The 20,396-nt window shown below is 37.6% G+C and overlaps 1 protein-coding gene across 1 annotated transcript in view; it reads right to left on the bottom strand.

Moving 5' to 3' along the window:
• Positions 1–1,063: 1,063 nt before the first annotated feature.
• Positions 1,064–20,396, bottom strand: part of LOC110462998 (hexokinase-1-like) — a 23,735-nt gene continuing 4,402 nt past the window's right edge. Inside the window, exons 4-11 of the mRNA XM_021517304.1 lie at positions 19,798–20,013; positions 9,276–9,375; positions 6,971–7,050; positions 4,007–4,119; positions 3,469–3,627; positions 2,870–3,009; positions 2,585–2,721; positions 1,064–2,369 (exon numbers count right to left, since the gene is read on the bottom strand). Of these exons, the coding sequence (XP_021372979.1) occupies positions 2,250–2,369; positions 2,585–2,721; positions 2,870–3,009; positions 3,469–3,627; positions 4,007–4,119; positions 6,971–7,050; positions 9,276–9,375; positions 19,798–20,013 (1,065 nt within the window). The 3' untranslated portion in view covers positions 1,064–2,249. The remainder of the gene's footprint in view (positions 2,370–2,584; positions 2,722–2,869; positions 3,010–3,468; positions 3,628–4,006; positions 4,120–6,970; positions 7,051–9,275; positions 9,376–19,797; positions 20,014–20,396) is intronic.

The raw sequence follows: 20,396 nt of genomic DNA on the forward strand, positions 1-20,396 counted from the left end.
TGTGTATATATATTTACAAAAAAACCTCAATATTGATCAACAGCCAATTATAAACATATTAAGTCGGTTAAGGCCAAAATCTACATAGCAATACAAGGCCTCAATACTAATGCTGATATCTACATAGCAATACAAGGCCTCCATACATATTTACAACTATATACAGTAACATTATCAACAAAAAACGTAACATTCGCAGGCTTTTCAGTCATCACAAAACGTATGCAACAACATTGTTAAGCCTTGGTACGACTCAAACAGCATATCACAAAGTTGCACTTATCAATAATCTCGGCTTCATTAGATAACGACACTTTTAACTCTCGCTTGGGAAGGACCAGTTAGTAGCACTTCTGCTTTCACACAGCACAATTCACGCACATCATTTCCATCATCAAATCCATATTGTGAGAAAGAAAAGAATTTATGCAATGCTTTATTGAAATTTACTCAAAGATGAGAAAAAGACTTTGGCATCTACAGCGGAGGAAATGTTTCATACACATACGGCATGAGTAATTACACATCATTTAAAGCTGCCTTCAAACTTCCTTTAAATAGAGGACAATTTTACCAGTTTCAGTTTACCTTCAGCAAATTGGGCATATCAAAAATGGTCGAGTATATTCCTTCTTTATAGTTTATACATGTATCATCAATTTCAGGATGTATTCAACGAGATCAAATTGTTCAAAAGGCTCCCCCACCCTCCAAACCCAAAACCAGTTTTACAGTATAGTCCTAGATGTTCCACCAATGCCCCAGCAGGCCTAGATGTTCCACCAATGCCCCAGCCGGCCTAGATGTTCCACCAATGCCCCAGCAGGCCTTGATGTTCCACCAATGCCCCACCAGGCCTAGATGTGCCACCAATGCCCCACCAGGCCTAGATGTTCCACCAATGCCCCAGCTGGCCTAGATGTTCCACCAAGGCCCCAGCCGGCCTAGATTTTCCACCTATGCCCCAGCAGGCCTCGATGATCCAGCAATGCCCCAGCAGGCCTGGATGTTCCACCAATGCCCAACCAGGCCTAGATGTTCGACCAATGACCCAGCAGGCCTGGATGTTCCACCAATGCCACGGCAGGCCTTGATGTTCCACCAATGCCCCAGCAGGCCTAGATGTTCCACCAATGCCCCACCGGGCCTAGATGTTCCACCAATGCCCCAGCAGGCCTAGATGTGCCACCAATGCCCCAGCAGGCCTAGATTTTCCACCAATGCCCCAGCAGGCCTAGATGTTCCACCAATGCCCCAGCAGGCAGCCTATCAGGTTTTATGATACTTAACCCTTTCAAAACAAACATCAGCCAACACACCTAGATATGTACATACCAGGTTTTGTGCTATTGCACCCTCTAAATTTTGCAGCTGACCAACGCTGATGAAATAGATTTGGCAAAAGCAGGTGACCAAGTACCTAATGCTTCAGTCTTAAGTGAATTCTCTTTACTACAGATTAAGTGACATTAGAATTTTGCCATCTAGAAACCTAGATGACAAAACAAAATATGACGCCTGTGCAAGTTAAATTTTGATATTTACAACTTTATCGAAATATCAGTTATGCCCCTTTATCTCAATTCAGATGCAATCTACTAAAACTTTAAGATGTATACTTTATTGTCATCAGGATAACAGTTTAATTATGCTGGGATATCTATTTTCATGATCAGTCTATTGGAACAATTTATATATCTCAACTCCAAATATGGAACCAACCTTTCATAATCCAAATTCAATTTGTTAAGTTGACCTCATATGACATTGTTCTAAATCCAATGACTTTCTTATTAAAACTTTTGTTGTGGAAACCTTTCTTACACCTGTCACTCAATAGGAAACACTCCAGAATATCAGCACTGTTTCTTACGCAGTATAATGTAATGTTATTTTAGAAACATGCTTGACAACTCCTGTATCAGTTGTTTTATAACAGGGAAGGTGAGTAGCTCAGTTATGATCTAGTAACTGGTACCGAGTATTTTAGTACATTATGCTGTTAGGAGTACAGCAATACAGAACAAAATACTGTAGTTATCTGGATATATCTGTTATAGCCTCACTTACAGGCTTGACAGGCCGAGCACACACAGTAAAACAACCTAGCAGCAGTAACGGTGTGACCTTGTAACAACGACCTTGAACATGAGGTCTTCTCCAGGGCGGTACAAACTAGCAATCTTCAACTCACATCCACCTGTCAATCACACAATAAATGCTGTTTATTATAAGTGAATGGTCGTCCGTCATACACAAGCCACACCCTCTTCCTCCTCCTGAATTTCTTGATCACGGAGACGCATTGCCACCGCCGCCACCAGGGCGGCACCCTTCCCGCTACCATCATGAGAAAGCATAAGTTTGAACTGAAATACAACAGAAAAGGTTATAGTAGAAGCAATAATCCAATATTACAGTACACATAGTGAAATACATATAAAATAACTTTAATTTTGTTGGCAATCAGAAAAAGTAAAATCCCAAAGATCAATGCTCACAATAAATATGTGATATAGGAGTTAAAATATTACACTTAAAAGTTGACAATTCAAGGTCACCAAATACATAATAAGATATTTACCTTTAATCCTGGTTTAACAAGTTCCTGGATTTTCAGACACATGAGGTTGTGGAATCGAGGATGGAATCTATACAGTGAGCCGTCAACTGCGATAGTCATTTCTGGCTTATTGAGCTTGTTGATGAGTGTGGCGAGTCCTGCGACAAAGACACCAATTGGAGGTCATATTGATTACAGGTAAATTTGTATCCAAATAGATCTTTAGTAACTCATTAATCTTACTCCATTACAAAATAGAATTTGAGATGGTACAGATGCTGGCTATCCAATGAAACATGTACGTACCTGCTGATGCGAGGAAGGCCGCCCGAGCTGATACCAGCGTACAAATGTATTTGGCAATTTTGCAGTCCTCTGTTGTGTAGTTCTCAATGCCCAATTCATTCAGGACTTGTTTGGTATTGCCAAAAAACTCATCATGATCACTGAAATGGATTCATAAATCAAGTCAGGCCAGTCTCACAGAGCTGCTACTGTATAAACAGCAGCAAGCTTCTTGGAAATTACTTACTATTACTACTGTATGTTTATACCTCTATCGTATTACATGTACCAGTTTACAACTCTTTACCTAGTTTTATGAACACTAGTCAGACAAGAGACTCGTTAGGAAATGAAACCATTTCTTTAACTTTAATATCTACTACATCCCATTGTTATAATAGCTGTAACGATCTGCCCCGAGATACATTCTGCCCCGAGATACATTGTATATTATGGCTTTAACTGTAATTAGCTTAATTGATGTAATCTATCCCATTTATATGGTCAGTAAAGAATTTGAACAGTAACTGAACAGCTTGAATCAATGATAATTTCCAGTTTTCATCAAAATCTCCAGTGTTATATTCAACAGATCCTAATTGCAACCAGTTCAGACATACCTCTCGATTTCTGATACATATTTAGTGTAGAAACGGCCTCTGACAAACAGCTCACACTCGCGGTCAATACTTGTAAAGATGAGCCCCTCCATTGTAAGACGTTCCAGCGTCTGTCGGACAATCTCCCCCATATACATCCCTGATATCATCTTCTCCATGCTGACAACAAACAAATAAAGTTATTACTTATTTTTCATGCACGTTTATAAATTATTAAAATAAATATGTTTTATAATGAAGGGTATTATATTGAGTATTTTGTTAAAAAGGTGCATCATATTGGACCTTGGTAATATTTAGTTATGTACTAATTCAAATACCAAGCCAATGTCAGTGTAAAATGCCTGGAAACAAACATACATTATACCAAGGATCTGATCTTTAGTCATACAAACTGATAAACTTACTAAAACTATGAGCACATTGATTGCAAAAGCACAGCATTTCACTACAGAACTGGTGTAAATTTCAACTAGAATTAAGCTTTAAATGAGTTGTATATAGAGTAAAGGTTGACTGTATCTGCAGTGAGACTCACATCTGTTTTCCCGGGTTGATGGAGAAGTTGTCTAATTCTCTATCATACTCTGTACGTATGAAGTCCAGACAACCGTTGTCTCCAAATGCTCCCCACTCTGTGTTGATGATAACCTGTAGGAAACATGTTTAAGAAAAGCTTAAGTACACTGCCATTGTTTTACTGTGACATATTCATGCCTGTCAACCCTCCCTCATTAGGAGGGAGACTCTCTCATTTTGATCCAAATTTACCAATCTCCCTCATTCAAGTCCAAACTCATACAAACTCAAAATCTACATTCTGTGATCACGATCTCCTGGTTATTGCAGGGAGTGTGTAATGATCATAGCAGGTGTGTCTGAATCAAATGAATGTTTTTTGGAGCTATTTTGAAACATAAAAAGGGAAAGATAAATTAAGCAAAGCCGTTTCAGTCATGTTTCATTGAAAATGAGGAATGAGGGCAATCTCCCTCATTGGATGTTTCAGAGGTTGACACCTATGTCCATTCCTAAAGAGTTCAATGAAAAACTCTTATTTACAAATTCACTGGTAACTACATAAATTGATATTCAATTATGAAAGGTAAACACGACTTACAAGCAATGATATTAAAGTACAAAATTATAATACACAACTTAAAATGTAAATTGTAACTCAAGTAATTTGATTAATGTTATCAGATTATGACAAAAATATAAAATACTTGAGATAGATAACTCAAACATGTTTCATATGTATAGCCTGTAAGTTAGGTAGCCATAACCTCAAGTACTGAAGTATCAGTTGTATACATATTTACCTGTTGTGGGTGACATTTATCTCCTAAGGACTGAAGTATTAGTTGTATACATATTTACCTGTTGTGTGTGACAATTATCGCCTAAGTACTTAAGTATTAGTTGTATACATATTTACCTGTTGTGTGTGACAATTATCGCCTAAGTACTTAAGTATTAGTTGTATACATATTTACCTGTTGTGGGTGACCATTGTCGCCTAAGTACCGAAGTATTAGTTGTATATACATATTTACCTGTTGTGGGTGACAATTATCCACTAAGTCCTGAGGTATCAGTTGTATACATATTTACCTATTGTGGGTGACAATTATCGCCTAAGTACTGAAGGATCAGTTGTATACATATTTACCTGTTGTGGGTGACAATTATCGCTTAAGTACTGAAGTATTAGTTGTATACATATTTACCTATTGTGGGTGACAATTATCGCCTAAGTACTGAAGGATCAGTTGTATACATATTTACCTGTTGTGGGTGTCATTTATCTCCTAAGTACTGAAGTATTAGTTGTATACATATTTACATGTTGTGGGTGACAATTGTCGCCTAAGTACTGAAGTATTAGTTGTATACATATTTACCTGTTGTGGGGGACAATTGTCGCCTAAGTGCTGAAGTATCAGTTGTATACATATTTACCTGTTGTGGGTGTCATTTATCTCCTAAGTACTGAAGTATTTGTTGTATACATATTTACCTGTTGTGGGTGACAATTATCGCTTAAGTACTGAAGTATTAGTTGTATACATATTTACCTATTGTGGGTGACAATTATCGCCTAAGTACTGAAGGATCAGTTGTATACATATTTACCTGTTGTGGGTGACAATTGTCTCCTAAGTACTGAAGTATTAGTTGTATACATATTTACATGTTGTGGGTGACAATTGTCGCCTAAGTACTGAAGTATCAGTTGTATACATATTTACCTGTTGTGGGTGTCATTTATCTCCTAAGTACTGAAGTATTTGTTGTATACATATTTACCTGTTGTGGGTGACAACTATCACCTTAGTACTGAAGTATCAGTTGTATACATATTTACCTGCTGTGGGTGACAATTGTCGCCTAAGTACTGAAGTATCAGTTGTATACATATTTACCTGTTGTGTGTGACAATTATCGCCTAAGTACTTAAGTATTAGTTGTATACATATTTACCTGTTGTGGGGGACAATTGTCGCCTAAGTGCTGAAGTATCAGTTGTATACATATTTACCTGTTGTGTGTGACAATTATCGCCTAAGTACTTAAGTATTAGTTGTATACATATTTACCTGTTGTGGGTGACATTTATCTCCTAAGGACTGAAGTATTAGTTGTATACATATTTACCTGTTGTGTGTGACAATTATCGCCTAAGTACTTAAGTATTAGTTGTATACATATTTACCTATTGTGGGTGACAATTATCGCCTAAGTACTGAAGTATCAGTTGTATACATATTTACCTGCTGTGGGTGACAATTGTCGCCTAAGTACTGAAGTATCAGTTGTATACATATTTACCTGCTGTGGGTGACAATTGTCGCCTAAGTACTGAAGTATTAGTTGTATATACATATTTACCTGTTGTGGGTGACAATTATCGCTTAAGTACTGAAGTATTAGTTGTATACATATTTACATGTTGTGGGTGACAATTGTCGCCTAAGTACTGAAGTATCAGTTGTATACATATTTACCTGCTGTGGGTGACAATTGTCGCCTAAGTACTGAAGTATCAGTTGTATACATATTTACCTGCTGTGGGTGACAATTGTCGCCTAAGTACTGAAGTATCAGTTGTATACATATTTACCTGTTGTGTGTGACAATTATCGCCTAAGTACTTAAGTATTAGTTGTATATATATTTACCTGTTGTGGGTGACAATTGTCGCCTTCCCAGTGTTCAACACTGTCCAGCTGTTCCATGTAGCAGGCATTACACCCCGTGCCTACAGCAACAGATCAGTTTCATTACTCAAATGAATCTCACAAAACCTTTTTGGATACATATTTACCTGTTGTGGGTGACAATTATCGCTTAAGTACTGAAGTATTAGTTGTATACATATTTACATGTTGTGGGTGACAATTGTCGCCTAAGTACTGAAGTATCAGTTGTATACATATTTACCTGTTGTGGGTGTCATTTATCTCCTAAGTACTGAAGTATTAGTTGTATACATATTTACCTGTTGTGGGTGACAATTGTCGCCTTCCCAGAGTTCAACACTGTCCAGCTGTTCCATGTAGCAGGCATTACACCCCGTGCCTACAGCAACAGATCAGTTTCATTACTCAAATGAATCTCACAAAACCTTTTTGGCTTGGTCAATTAATGCAAAGATGAAAACAAGTCGTGTTGATATGATGTACAGTTCTGTTACTGATGATCTGGGCTGAATTCAGTTAATACAGGACACCATTTCATGATCTGTTCACTCTGAATGACATTTACTCTGGAGACACATTTCAATTTATTCAAAATTGTACTGACATGTTTATCAGATCACTAAGTTAGTTCCTTTATGTTCACAGCCTTTTCTTTTGTTTAATCAGAAAGGCATATACATCTGACAATGAAGAAAAGTTATGAAAAACAGCTCTTTTCTAGGAATTGTATCTATTTCAGCAGCACCTCCGTTTTGTTTTTTATTGGGTTGGCGGTAGTGTCTGAAGCAACAAGGATACATCTTGTCTCTACATGATCAAGCCAATTATATCATCCTTGTAACAAATTCTATCACACTGGTTACATGTACTGTCCCACAGCCAACAGTCATGTGTCCGCAGTGTGTGTACAGAAAACAGGCCAGAGCCTGCACCACATATCTGTGTGAAGGGAGGACATATACAGCCTTTATCTTGTACGAGTGTCTGGAATCGGTGACAAGTCTCTCATGTGTTAGTTTCATCAAAACAGTTTTAAAGAGTTCAACTTACTATCAATTGGTTATCGTAGGATATATTGATACCCACAACTTAGACTATTATATTAACTGATACAATGGAAGTGTATTGCGTAGATCTGTTTAAACGTCCATATATTAAAAGTTAAGGAATCTGTATATTTAAATAGCTGGCTGATCTACCATGTTATAATACCAGGGACTCAGAGACACATTTCTAGATATTCAGTCCTGACACATCTAACTCCCAATTTTAATTCACTGTGTCTGTTATATATATGGTGCTAGTGATTAACTGTCTTATTTACATTTCTCTATCATTCCTCAGGTGTAATGCCTCTACAATGAATTATTAGACCACCAATTAATAAACAGCGCTATTTCAGCCTAAGCAATGATTAATTCACTGTTAAGGAAGTGTTGGGTTTGTTATGTACATGTTCGGTAAATTAACTTAATCCCTCATAACATTAATTTGTATAATCGCCAAGCATTCATTGTGAATGAAAAGTATCACGGAAATAACATAATACACATTGAATAAAACATGAGTTTATGACCTCAAAAATAAATTTCGGTCAGTGTGTGAATCACGTGTGCCTGTACTAGGTAATTTAAACAACTTTTATATACACTTTATGCTCTGATAGAAAGCACCTTACTGGCCAACTGGGTACCACAATGTAATTACTGGCTGTCACAGCTAACTGGGTACCACAACGTAATTACTGGCTGTCACAGCTAGCTGGGTACCACAGTGTAATTACTGGCTGTCATAGCTAACTGGGTACCACAATATTATTCCTGGCTGTCACAGCTAACTGGGTACCACAATGTAATTACTGGCTGACACAGCTAACTGGGTACCATAATGTAATTACTGGCTGACACAGCTAACTGGGTACCACAATGTAATTACTGGCTGACACAGCTAACTGGGTACCACAGTGTAATTACTGGCTGTCACAGCTAACTGGGTACCACATTGTAATTACTGGCTGTCACAGTTAACTGGGTACCACATTGTAATTACTGGCTGACACAGCTAACTGGGTACCACATTGTAATTACTGGCTGACACAGCTAACTGGGTACCACAATGTAATTACTGGCTGACACCGCTAACTGGGTACCACAGTGTAATTACTGGCTGTCACAGCTATAACTGGGTACCACAATGTATTTACTGGCTGCCATAGCTAACTGGGTACCACAATGCAATTACTGGCTGCCATAGCTAACTGGGTACCACAATATTATTCCTGGCTGACACAGCTAACTGGGTACCACAATGTAAATACTGGCTGTCACAGCTAACTGGGTACCACAGTGTAAATACTGGCTGTCACAGCTAACTGGGTACCACAATATTATTCCTGGCTGTCACAGCTAATTGGGTACCACAGTGTAATTACTGGTACCCATGGTAAATAAGGGCCATTAGTAAGCCATATGCTCTGTATGTTTTAAATTTCCTCATTAGATTAATTACATCTTATTGATAAAATGGCTTCACATAATGCTTATTCAATATGAATACTGACGTCAACAACACACACTTTACTTAGGATACATTGACAATAATTACCTAGGATGAGACCGATTTCACACTGTCTATCGCTGTGGGCGGTGGACATGAGAGTTCCAACAGCATCATTCACCACGGCAACTATCTCTATGATGGAGTTCTGGAAAACAGGAAACAAAGCCACGATCAGACACAGACAGTTATATTACCTTCCATATTTTATTTTTATATTATTTGGTCATAACAGTTTTAATCTTGATACATCATCCTCATAAATCCTTGTTTGTTAATAAAATGTTCACTAAAACTTTGTTATGTTGACAATATTTGTCCGGCGAAATGTTGGTGTTATAAAAAGTTCTGAAACATATTGAGAAACTCAATTAGGTAAGGATAACCATGACAACGTCGTGCTGGGTTGAACGGCTTTTATCAAGAATGCGTTGACTAGTTTTGACACATTAGATGTGTCGTCATCAGAATCACTCCCTGTATATTGAGAAACTGTTAAAAATACTGGAGACCTTAAAATATTTTGGCAATAAGTGGTAAACGAAGGCATTATAGACTTGGTATTACAGTATACAGGTAACTTATTTTCACATTTGATCTGTAATTGGAACAATCTAACAATAGGGGTATTATCTAACTACAGGGGTATTATCTAACTATAGGGGTATTATCAGACAATAGGGGCATTATCAGACAATCTTATGTTTTACAGTTGAGAGGTCATTTCTAGTAATAAGCTCTCCTTGTGTTTGGGTAAAATTTGGGATTTAATTTAGTATCCAAATACAGGAACAAGTTTATTACCCAAAGAGAGTGAGTTCTGAATCCAAATATGGGAAATATTCAAGTACTGAAATTAGGGAACATTACTTCAGACTGAAATTAGGGAACAGTTTATTTGTATCCAAATAGGGGAATGGGTTCTCATCACCCAAATAGGGGAATGGGTTCTGAATACCCAAATTAGGGACGGAATGCAGTACTAATAACATTACTTGTATACTTAGTACAAACTTATTATTGGTTCAGAGTAGTATTTATTACTCCTATGACACTTCTATATGGAAACAACTTGTATTATTCTCCTGGGGTTCATTACTATACCATACCCCCTTAAATAGGCTAGACTATCACTGGACAAATCACAACTTTCTTAACTGTATACACCCTCAGTCAACTACGTTGTATGTTCATATCATTAATCCATTATATCACGTAAGGTTATATTTGTACTCGTTTGTAAACCAATGGAAAGGAGATAAGGTCTCTGATGTCAAACCTCCAACCTCCTATGTGACATCATGTGTAGGTACACTGACCATCAATGTGGGATGTTTGTTTATACTGAATGTTGGTGTATGACATGGTTGGTGTTGGGTACCAGTATAGAGGTCAGACAGTCTACAGAGTTTTGACAGTCTAGGTCAACATGAATGAAGCAGTCAATAAACAGCCTCGTTTCCGTACACTTTAAATAACAACTTGTTTACCTTACCATTGAGAATCTACCATATCACAAATTGGACTTTAAACTCTCCCTGTGTATGACATGTATGTATGCACTAGGACATGATATGAACAGACATAACACTATCTGATTCAGTGAGATCTGTACTAACCAAGTTCCACAGTCACAATCACATTATCGTAGTAAAATTCCACTCATCTCCATATCTCCATATGCAGTTGTCAAGGTAGCATGTCATCAAGCAATTAAATATATTCTTTTTTCAAATATTCTGTACTTGTGCAAGTTTTCCTCTTCGAACCTAAGTATGAATTAGATTTGAAATGATTTACACCTCCGACAGGGTTTTATTTCCCAATTTGACATATAAAGGTGTGGGGTTTCCTACCCATTTAAGTTTTCTCCCAATATCCTGGTTTCCTGTCATATTCAGATCTCTGCACCCTTCCATGTGGGGGTCAACAAGACTAATAATATTAGTCTTCAATTTACTATCACAGAACTGTTAATGTTTTTAAGTTACCGCTAACGAAATTATTGCGTACTTATAATGTAAAAGAATTATGTAATCGCAGAAAGTATTTTTATTGTGCTACGAGAAAATAGAGAAATCAATGTGTAATATGGAAAACTATTTACGTACTTTGTAAGCTCACTCTCCACTTCATTTGAATTCGTATATAGAGGTTACACAACGAGTGGTTGTTGAATATTGTATTTATTTCACTCGAGTTAGTTAATTTTCAAAAGTTACAAAAGACACGAGCTTTAGCGAGTGTCTTTCTGTAACTTTTGAAAATTAACTAACGAGAGTGAAATAAATACCATACTCAACAACCACGAGTCGTGTGATCTGTTTCTACCACAATCTCATGATCAGTCGGAAATAACATACACACATGTGTTTGTTGACAAGGCTGGCGTAGTGATATGACCCATATGTAAAAAGTCACTCATTAATATTCAAAAATGACTTCTTTTTTTTACAAATTTAATTATTGTCAAAATTAATGTTTCGGCAACAACTTGGTGAAAAAATAAAATAGATGANGGCATTAGCCTACGTTTCTAGGCCTACGTTTCTTCGTGACGGTTCTATGGTTGTCGTTTATAGTGAAAGTTCAGCCATAGTCAGACCGTCTAAATAGCGATAACGGGACGTTGGGAGAACGAAATATTTCCCGACCTTGTGACAGATCTTGTTTTGGTTTCACGACCTGGACACGCGACGGTGTGACGTCGAAACGATATCGGGCGTCTGTAGCAATTTTGCCTGAAACTAGCGATCAAATCTTTAAGTATCATCTTTAAATATTGCCTTAATAACCACCCTTTCCACATAACCTCACAACGTCACCAACATTTGTTGGATGTTGACAGCCGACGACGTAAACAAAACAGCAGGTGGCAAAAAGCACGTGGAAAAAGTCTTCCCGGTCAAAGTCCATCTTCTCGACCAATCAAAACTCTTGAAGGTCATATACCACGTGTGGTATATAACTCATATTTATCTAACAGTCTGCGTGTTTATACAATTATCTGAGAGTGGAATAACACAGCGTATTGTGGTAGAAAATAATCTCTTCTACATGTATTACATGATGTTATTGTTTGACATTAAGCCTATGAGTTGAATGGCTCTCAAAATATAGAAACTGAAAAAATTGTTTTACAAATAGTTTTAAAATGAAGTATAAACAGTACACATTACCAGGCTTAAGTGTACATTTATATAATCAAAAGTATCATAATCAATTATACTCCAAGACACTAAGGCAATAACCCTTCAGTATTAGGTTACCCTGATAGTACAGCACATGACCTGTACATTTCAATATGACCTACACTAGTGTACTGTTCAGTAAGGAGATTTCCCTTATACGTACAAAAATAACCCATAAGAAGGTTACCCCAGCTAATAAAGTAATGACCCATGTAGCTCAGAAAGAAAGTTACCCTAGCCAATACAGGAATGACCAATGTAGCTCAGTAAGAAAGTTATCCCAGCTAATACAGTAATGACCCATGTAGCTCAGTAAGAAAGTTACTCTAGCTAATACAGTAATGACCCATGTAGCTCAGTAAGAAAGTTACCCTAGCCAATACAGTAATGACCCATGTAGCTCAGTAAGAAAGTTACCCCAGCTAATAAAGTAATGACCCATGTAGCTCAGTAGGAAAGTTACCCTAGCCAATACAGTAATGACCCATGTAGCTCAGAAAGAAAGTTACCCTAGCCAATACAGTAATGACCCATGTAGCTCAGTAAGAAAGTAACCCAAGCCAATACAGTAATGGCCCATGTAGCTCAGTAAGAAAGTTACCCTAGCCAATACAGTAATGGCCCATGTAGCTCCATAAGAAAATTAGCCCGATACAGTAATGACCGATACAGGAGTTTCAGCAATAACCCATATGGGTCAGTAAAGGAGGTACAGTACACCTGCACTTAGATTTATTTACATTACAGCTGTAAAGCCTCATTCACAATCTGGTGAAGTGACCTTGTACACTTTATCTACACACATGGTTAGTCTGTGTGACCTACATACTATTGTTAGGTAACTAAGTATGTAATTCCAGTACAGTAGGTCTGGTGAGGCCTACACACATTAACTAACCTTTAAATCTCAAACGCTATTCTTTAACATTTCACAGTACATTTCCATTTTTGCTGGGGAAAATAAACCTGTCTTTACCTACCTAGGGAATGCCCTAGAGCTCACATGCACTATTATTCTGAAAACGACACCTATGCAGTGTAACCAGGGTTGCATCATCAATTATGTCATAGTATATCTTGCTCACACAAGGATTGGAGAATGTTCTATGAATACATTTAAACATTTAGGTGAGACCTGCTTGGTAATTACAAAATCCTAAAATTAAGCCCCTGTGTGAGCTTTATACTTGGAGCAAAACCTGACCTACATGTACAAGGAAAGTGTCCTTGAGAAGCATCAGACCTTAAAGCTGATGTGAAAATCTGAGTAAGAGACGGATTAATGTCAGTGTTTATATCAGGCCATCTCCTAGCTGTAGTCTGTCACCAGACGGCCAGAGTATTGTATACATAACAGATTGATTAGTATTTGTACCAGGCTATCCCCAGGATCAATATTTATTGTTAGAGTCACATGGTCTTTTCTCGTACAATTTATGTGAACTTTTTAGAAACAACATCCATGTAGATGTCAATTCAGTGGATCTTAAACAAGTTCAATCTGTTAATGAGACTGATCCTCATTTGTAATCATATGTTTGTATACCTAGCAAATAAGAGTGCATGGTGCTTAGGAATGTTATGATGCGTTTAAATCAGGGTTTGGACTGTGAGAAGACACAACAAGACTGATTTCATAATCATCCAACCTTCTAAAGTAAATAACAATACTATACACTTTTATAAACAAGAGATCCCAGAGGGATCTTGGCGCCCACCTTTGTACCATCTTCATTAGTTCTTTGTCAGTTCGATCTTTTCTCTTCTTTCCTCTAATCTGTTTGATTGAGTCATGTTAACAGTAAATGCACCTTGAGGTAACTTTTGATCTAAACTTAATACTGATGTGTATTAAAGCTAACAGTATTTAATGTGAAAGAAATAGAATTGATCATTGCAATATGAGAAAGATCTTTTTAGTTCTTCTTTTAATCAATTTTGTTTTATGATCAGTCTCAAAATAAAACATGCACAACGAGGGATCAAGGGGAACCTACATTTAAAATTTGAGAAAGATCCCTATGGTACTCTTTGAGAAATAGTGATAACAAACTTTCACTATCAAAATCCACGATGGCTGCCTGTCGGCCATGTTGTTTATCCGATCAGTCTCAAAAGTTTCCCTGCACAGCTAAGGACCAAGGGGAACCTACATATAAAATTTGAGAACGATCCCTCTGGGACTTCTTGAGAAATACCGATAACAAACTTTCACTATCAAAATCCAAGATGGCTGCCTGTCGGCCATGTTGTTTATCCGATCAGTCTTAAAAGGTGCCCTGCATAGCTAAGGACCAAGGGGAACCTACATATAAAATTTGAGAACGATCCCTCTGGGACTTCTTGAGAAATAGCGATAACAAACTTTCACTATCAAAATCCAAGATGGCTGCCTGTCAGCCATGTTGTTAATTCGATCAGTCTCAAAAGTTGCCCTGCACCGGTAAGGACCGAGGGGAACCTGTTGGCCATGTTGTTTATCTGATCAGTCTCAAAAGGTTGCCCTGCAAAGCTAAGGACCAAGGGGAACCTACATATAATATTTGAGAAAATCCCTCCGGTATTTCTTGAGGAATAGCGATAACAAACTTTCAAAACTTTCACTATCAAAATCCAAGATGGCTGCCTGTCGGCCATGTTGTTTATCCGATCAGTCTCAAAAGTTGAAATTTGAGAAAGATCCCTCTGGTACTTCTTGAGAAATACCGATAACAAGAATTGTTTAAGGACGGACCACGGACCACGGACGCAGGGTGATTTGAATAGCCCACCATCACCATCAGATGATGGTGGGCTAATAACGATGAAAGGAGGATAAAAAGGGCAGAAGTGTGTGAAAGGGATACATCACTAATTAGGTCAAATATAGTACAATGTTTATATGTGAACAAATTGAAACTCGGAAGTTAAACACAAAACCTCCACAAAGAGATTACACCAGCTTCTTGGCACCGACCTGCATGTCTCAAATCCAGGACAACTGTTAACGTTGTGGTCCCGAAGCTGGGGCTTCTGTACCCAGCTTCTGTATCATGGGACACATCATTATGTAACACCATGGAATCACACACAGCAGGCCATTCAAAAATTAAGATGCAATATATATTTGATGGTGAAATGTAAAAACACCGGTAAGGACCAAGGGGAACCTACATATAAAATTTGAGAAAGATCCCTCTGGTACTTCTTGAGAAATAGCGATAACAAACTTTCACTATCAAAATCAAAGATGGCTGCCTGTCGGCCATGCTGTTTATTTGCTCAGTATCAAAAGTTGACCTACAAAGCTAAGGACCAAGGGGAACCTACATATAATATTTGATGAAGATCCCTCGGGTATTTCTTGAGGAATAGCGAAAACAAACTTTCAAAACTTTCATTATCAAAATCCAAGATGGCTGCCTGTCGACCATGTTGTTTATCCGATCAGTCTCAAAAGTTGAAATTTGAGAAAGATCACTCTGGTACTTTTTGAGAAATACCGATAACAAGAATCGTTTAAGGACGGACCACGGACCACGGACGCAGGGTGATTTGAATAGCCCACCATCACCATCAGATGATGGTGGGCTAATAACAATGAAAGGAGGAAAAAAAGGGCAAAAGTGTGTGAAAGGGATACATCACTAATTAGGTCAAATATAGTACAATGTTTATATGTGAACAAATTGAAACCAGGAAGTAAAACACAAAACCTCCACAAAGAGATTACACCAGCTTCTTGGCACCGACCTGCATGTCTCAAATCCAGGACAACTGTTAACGTTGTGGTCCCGAAGCTGGGGCTTCTGTACCCAGCTTCTGTATCATGGGACACATCATTATGTAACACCATGGAATCACACACAGCAGGCCATTAAAACACCAAGATGCAACATATATTTGATGGTGTAATGTAAAAACAAATAGTGGATATACCTTGAGTATATTACACCATATCAATAATGTAATGTGACTTCAGAAGATTTATTTTAAGATACAGTTTAGGTAAGAAATTGTTTGCACCTTTAAAACATACGTGTATGATCTAAATGGCCTTCAATAATATGCACAAGTGGAACATTTCATATAGAGGTAGAAGTCAACCACAGATGCGTAATTCTGAAGAAAACTTTTCGTTTCTTTTTTGAAAACATAAATTGCTATCTCAGGTTGTTAAAAAATAAAAATATTTTTCACAGATATTATGATCGATATACAGGTGCTGTAATTCTTTGATTGAGGTGCGACTATCAAGTGAGATTTAGTAAATTACCAAGTATTGTGAAGGAGATAGAGTGTATATGTATGAACATCATTTGGAAGAGTTTTGAAGAAGCAGGAGATTTTTACATTTAGATTTCAGTAGGCTCTAAGATTGATGGAGATGACCTGCATATAAGCTCAGACAAAAAAGGTTAAAAAATGGCCATTCTTCACGAATATTTAAATTGTCAGTACATTTGAATTGTTTTGCTCATGAAGTCTCTAATATTTCACCATTCAATTTACCTTCTGAAATCAGCATAATTTCATCCATTTTGCTTTTAGCTTTAATTTAATTCTTTCATAACACATATTAGAACATCTGAAATTGTATATGTTACTTTTCCTTTAACTCTAACAAGCTTGGTCAATGTAAGTAATTCTTTCAGAGATTATATTATGCAGTCTCTCCCTAGAAAAACGTTCATATCTTTAGGTATATCAGACCAACCTCTACTGCGACACTAAAAGTCGCTCAAGATTAAATAGTTACCATGACTGTAGCAGACCGACAGACATAAATGTGGTCCACGTAATATATCAACTGTACAACATATGCTGTATCCTACCTACAAAATGCACATTGCTCCTTGACACCACGACACAGAGCAGCTAAAATAAACGTTCTCCTGCAAGCACTACGGTATAAAAAAAGGAGGTTTCCCTGATGCATTCCCATATGTAATATTAAATTCCAAGTTTTCTCTATATTTGTCATGTTTGTGTGTGTAACACTAAATAGACATTACATAATGTATAACTGTTCAACATTTAATAAAGCTGTCTCCTCTACATACACTTCTAATGAGATTCTGTTTACGTCGACTTGATATGAAAGATGAAAACATCAATATGTAATGAACATAACACACATATATCGGCTCTATTTGCACTTCTAGTAAAAACAAAATCCACTTCAACATTTTTTTCGTCGAAAGCGGGGTTTTTTTACATGTGAATGTTCTTATGAAAATTTCATAAAATATCCTTTCAAGTCTGCAGCCTCCATACATCTTCCACTTGTATTCCAGATATTTTTCATAGAGCTTGGTTAAATAAATGGCTGGTTGTTATAACATGTGTTCCAGAGATTTCCTATAGAGAATTATTAGGATAAATACACGGTTGTTATAAATCTTGTACTCTAGAAATTTCCCATTGAGACTAAGATAATGAATACTTACTTATAGCCAATGCTTGATGACAGGGTAATAGCATTGTCATTTAGTTTTTATTATTTCTGTTTCAGATAAATCCCTTGCTAACATTTTGCATTTTTGGACTGTAATAGAGTTGTATGCAAAGTAAAAGAAAGAAGATCTAGCAAAATTGGTGCCTTTTATTCTTTTTTGAAGTATTTTTGAACAGATGTGATTTCGGACAACAATGTCAAATACACAGGTTCATTTCTTGCAATGGCTCACATAGACACTAAGGCTCATACAGACACTAAGTCATACAGACACTAAGACTCATACAGACACTAAGGCTCACACATACACTAAGGCTCATACAGACACTAAGGCCCATACAGACACTAAGGCTCATACAGACACTAAGGCTCATACAGACACTAAGGCTCATACAGACACACACAGACACTAAGGCTCGATCATACAGACACTAAGGCTCATAAAGACACATACAGACACTAAGGCTCATACAGACACATACAGACACTAAGTCATAAAGACACTAAGGCTCATACAGACCCTAAGGCTCATCCAGACACACACAGACACTAAGGCTCATACAGACACACACAGACACAAAGGCTCACACAGACACTAAGGCTCATACAGACACTTAGGCTCATACAGACACATACAGACACTAAGAGATACAGACACTAAGGCTCATACAGACACTTAGGCTCATACAGACACATACAGACACTACGTCATACAGACACTAAGGCTCATACAGACACTTAGGCTCATACAGACACATACAGACACTAAGAGATACAGACACTAAGGCTCATACAGACACTAAGGCTCACACAGACACTAAGGCTCATACAGACACAAACAGACACTAAGGCTCATACAGACACTCAGGCTCATACAGACACTAAGGCTCCTACAGACACCTACAGACACTAAGTCATACAGACACTAAGCCTCCTACAGACACTAAGGCTCATACAGACACTTAGGCTCATACAGACACATACAGACACTAAGTCATCCAGACACTAAGGCTCATACAGACACTAACGCTCATACAGACACTAAGGCTCATACATACACTAAGGCTCATACAGACACTAAGGCTCCTACAGACACCTACAGACACTAAGTCATACAGACACTAAGCCTCCTACAGACACTAAGGCTCATACAGACACATACAGACACTAAGGCTCATACAGACACTAAGGCTCATTACAGGTGTACACAAATAGAATTACCCATAGGGTGATGCTGTGGCTACACACATCACTGTCTATTTATATACACTGTGATCTATAACAGGAGTCATGTAAATTCCTTTAAGAATGCCCGCCCCACTGTAAAACACTTGAGAATTACACTTAAGCTTTTCATACAAGTCATACAGTAACCTTCCCTCCATTTTGTTTTGGATAACTTTAGTACGACTATACCAGGGTAATACCGTTGACAAGGAAGCTCACCTGGTTAGAGTGATAGTATAATATTCGGAGGTCCAACGACCTGATCCTGGTCTGGTCCACAGGTACTAGCCTCGTCTGTCAATACACCCATAATATAGTATGGGTGTATTGACAAACGAGGCTTCTTGTACCTGTGGTCTGGACCTGTTGAATTTTCACGCTCATTTCCTATACATGTACATGTAATGTTTCCCCATGGGTATGTTTTTTTGGGGGAAATAGTTCATCAAAGCTAAAGTTATTTCAGAAAAAAATCCACTGCACAGTTAGGTTTTGGCAGTGGTATCGGAAGCCTTAAAAACTAAAAAAACACTTAACGGTAAACCTTCATATATTCAAACACAATGACTCAATTTATAACAGACATACAGGAACCCAAACAAAGATATATCAGATATAAAATCATGATATTATTGTTTATAAAAAAAGAAAGATATGACAACCTCTCAAAAAAAATCAGATGGTGATTACAGTGAGACTATTGTTTTATACTCACCGTTTTGCGTTTCAGAGCATCTTGTAGCAGCCTGCAAATATCCTCATTTACAACCCCTTCACAACGGAACCCTTTTGTCCACTTAGAGAGTCGCGCCTTAGCAAGGCCCTCCTGTCTACATGGGAAGGAGAAGGTAAAACCCAGAGGGAGTTTTTCCCCTTGTAGCTCATGGTCTGTCAGGAATCGCCCAATACAGTCCGCAATATGGTCAAACAGCTGAAAGTGCAAAGTACGACTGAAGTTAAAACTTGCTCAAACAACATGTGATGCCGTCAAAGATCAGGGCCAGAAATATGTATTAGAACTGGCAAATACCAGGGTTTCACTCTAACACAGACAGAAATATGTATTAGAACTGGCAAATACCAAGGTTTCACTCTAACACATACAGATTGTTAAACAAGTTTCAAAATCACATTATACGATTTTAGTGAATCTTAAGCAAGTTTCGTAATGGTTTAATAAAATCAGAATGATTTTCCGATGCCTTTTATTTTATTGCCTAGCCATAGCATGTTAAAAACAAACAGGATTTTAAACAGCAAAGACTGGAAAATAATTAACTGGTAGAGTGACCCCCCCCCCCCCCCCCCCCCCAC

Source organism: Mizuhopecten yessoensis, unplaced genomic scaffold (genome assembly GCF_002113885.1).
Source record: "Mizuhopecten yessoensis strain PY_sf001 unplaced genomic scaffold, ASM211388v2 scaffold10849, whole genome shotgun sequence".
NCBI classification, from domain to species: domain Eukaryota; kingdom Metazoa; phylum Mollusca; class Bivalvia; order Pectinida; family Pectinidae; genus Mizuhopecten; species Mizuhopecten yessoensis.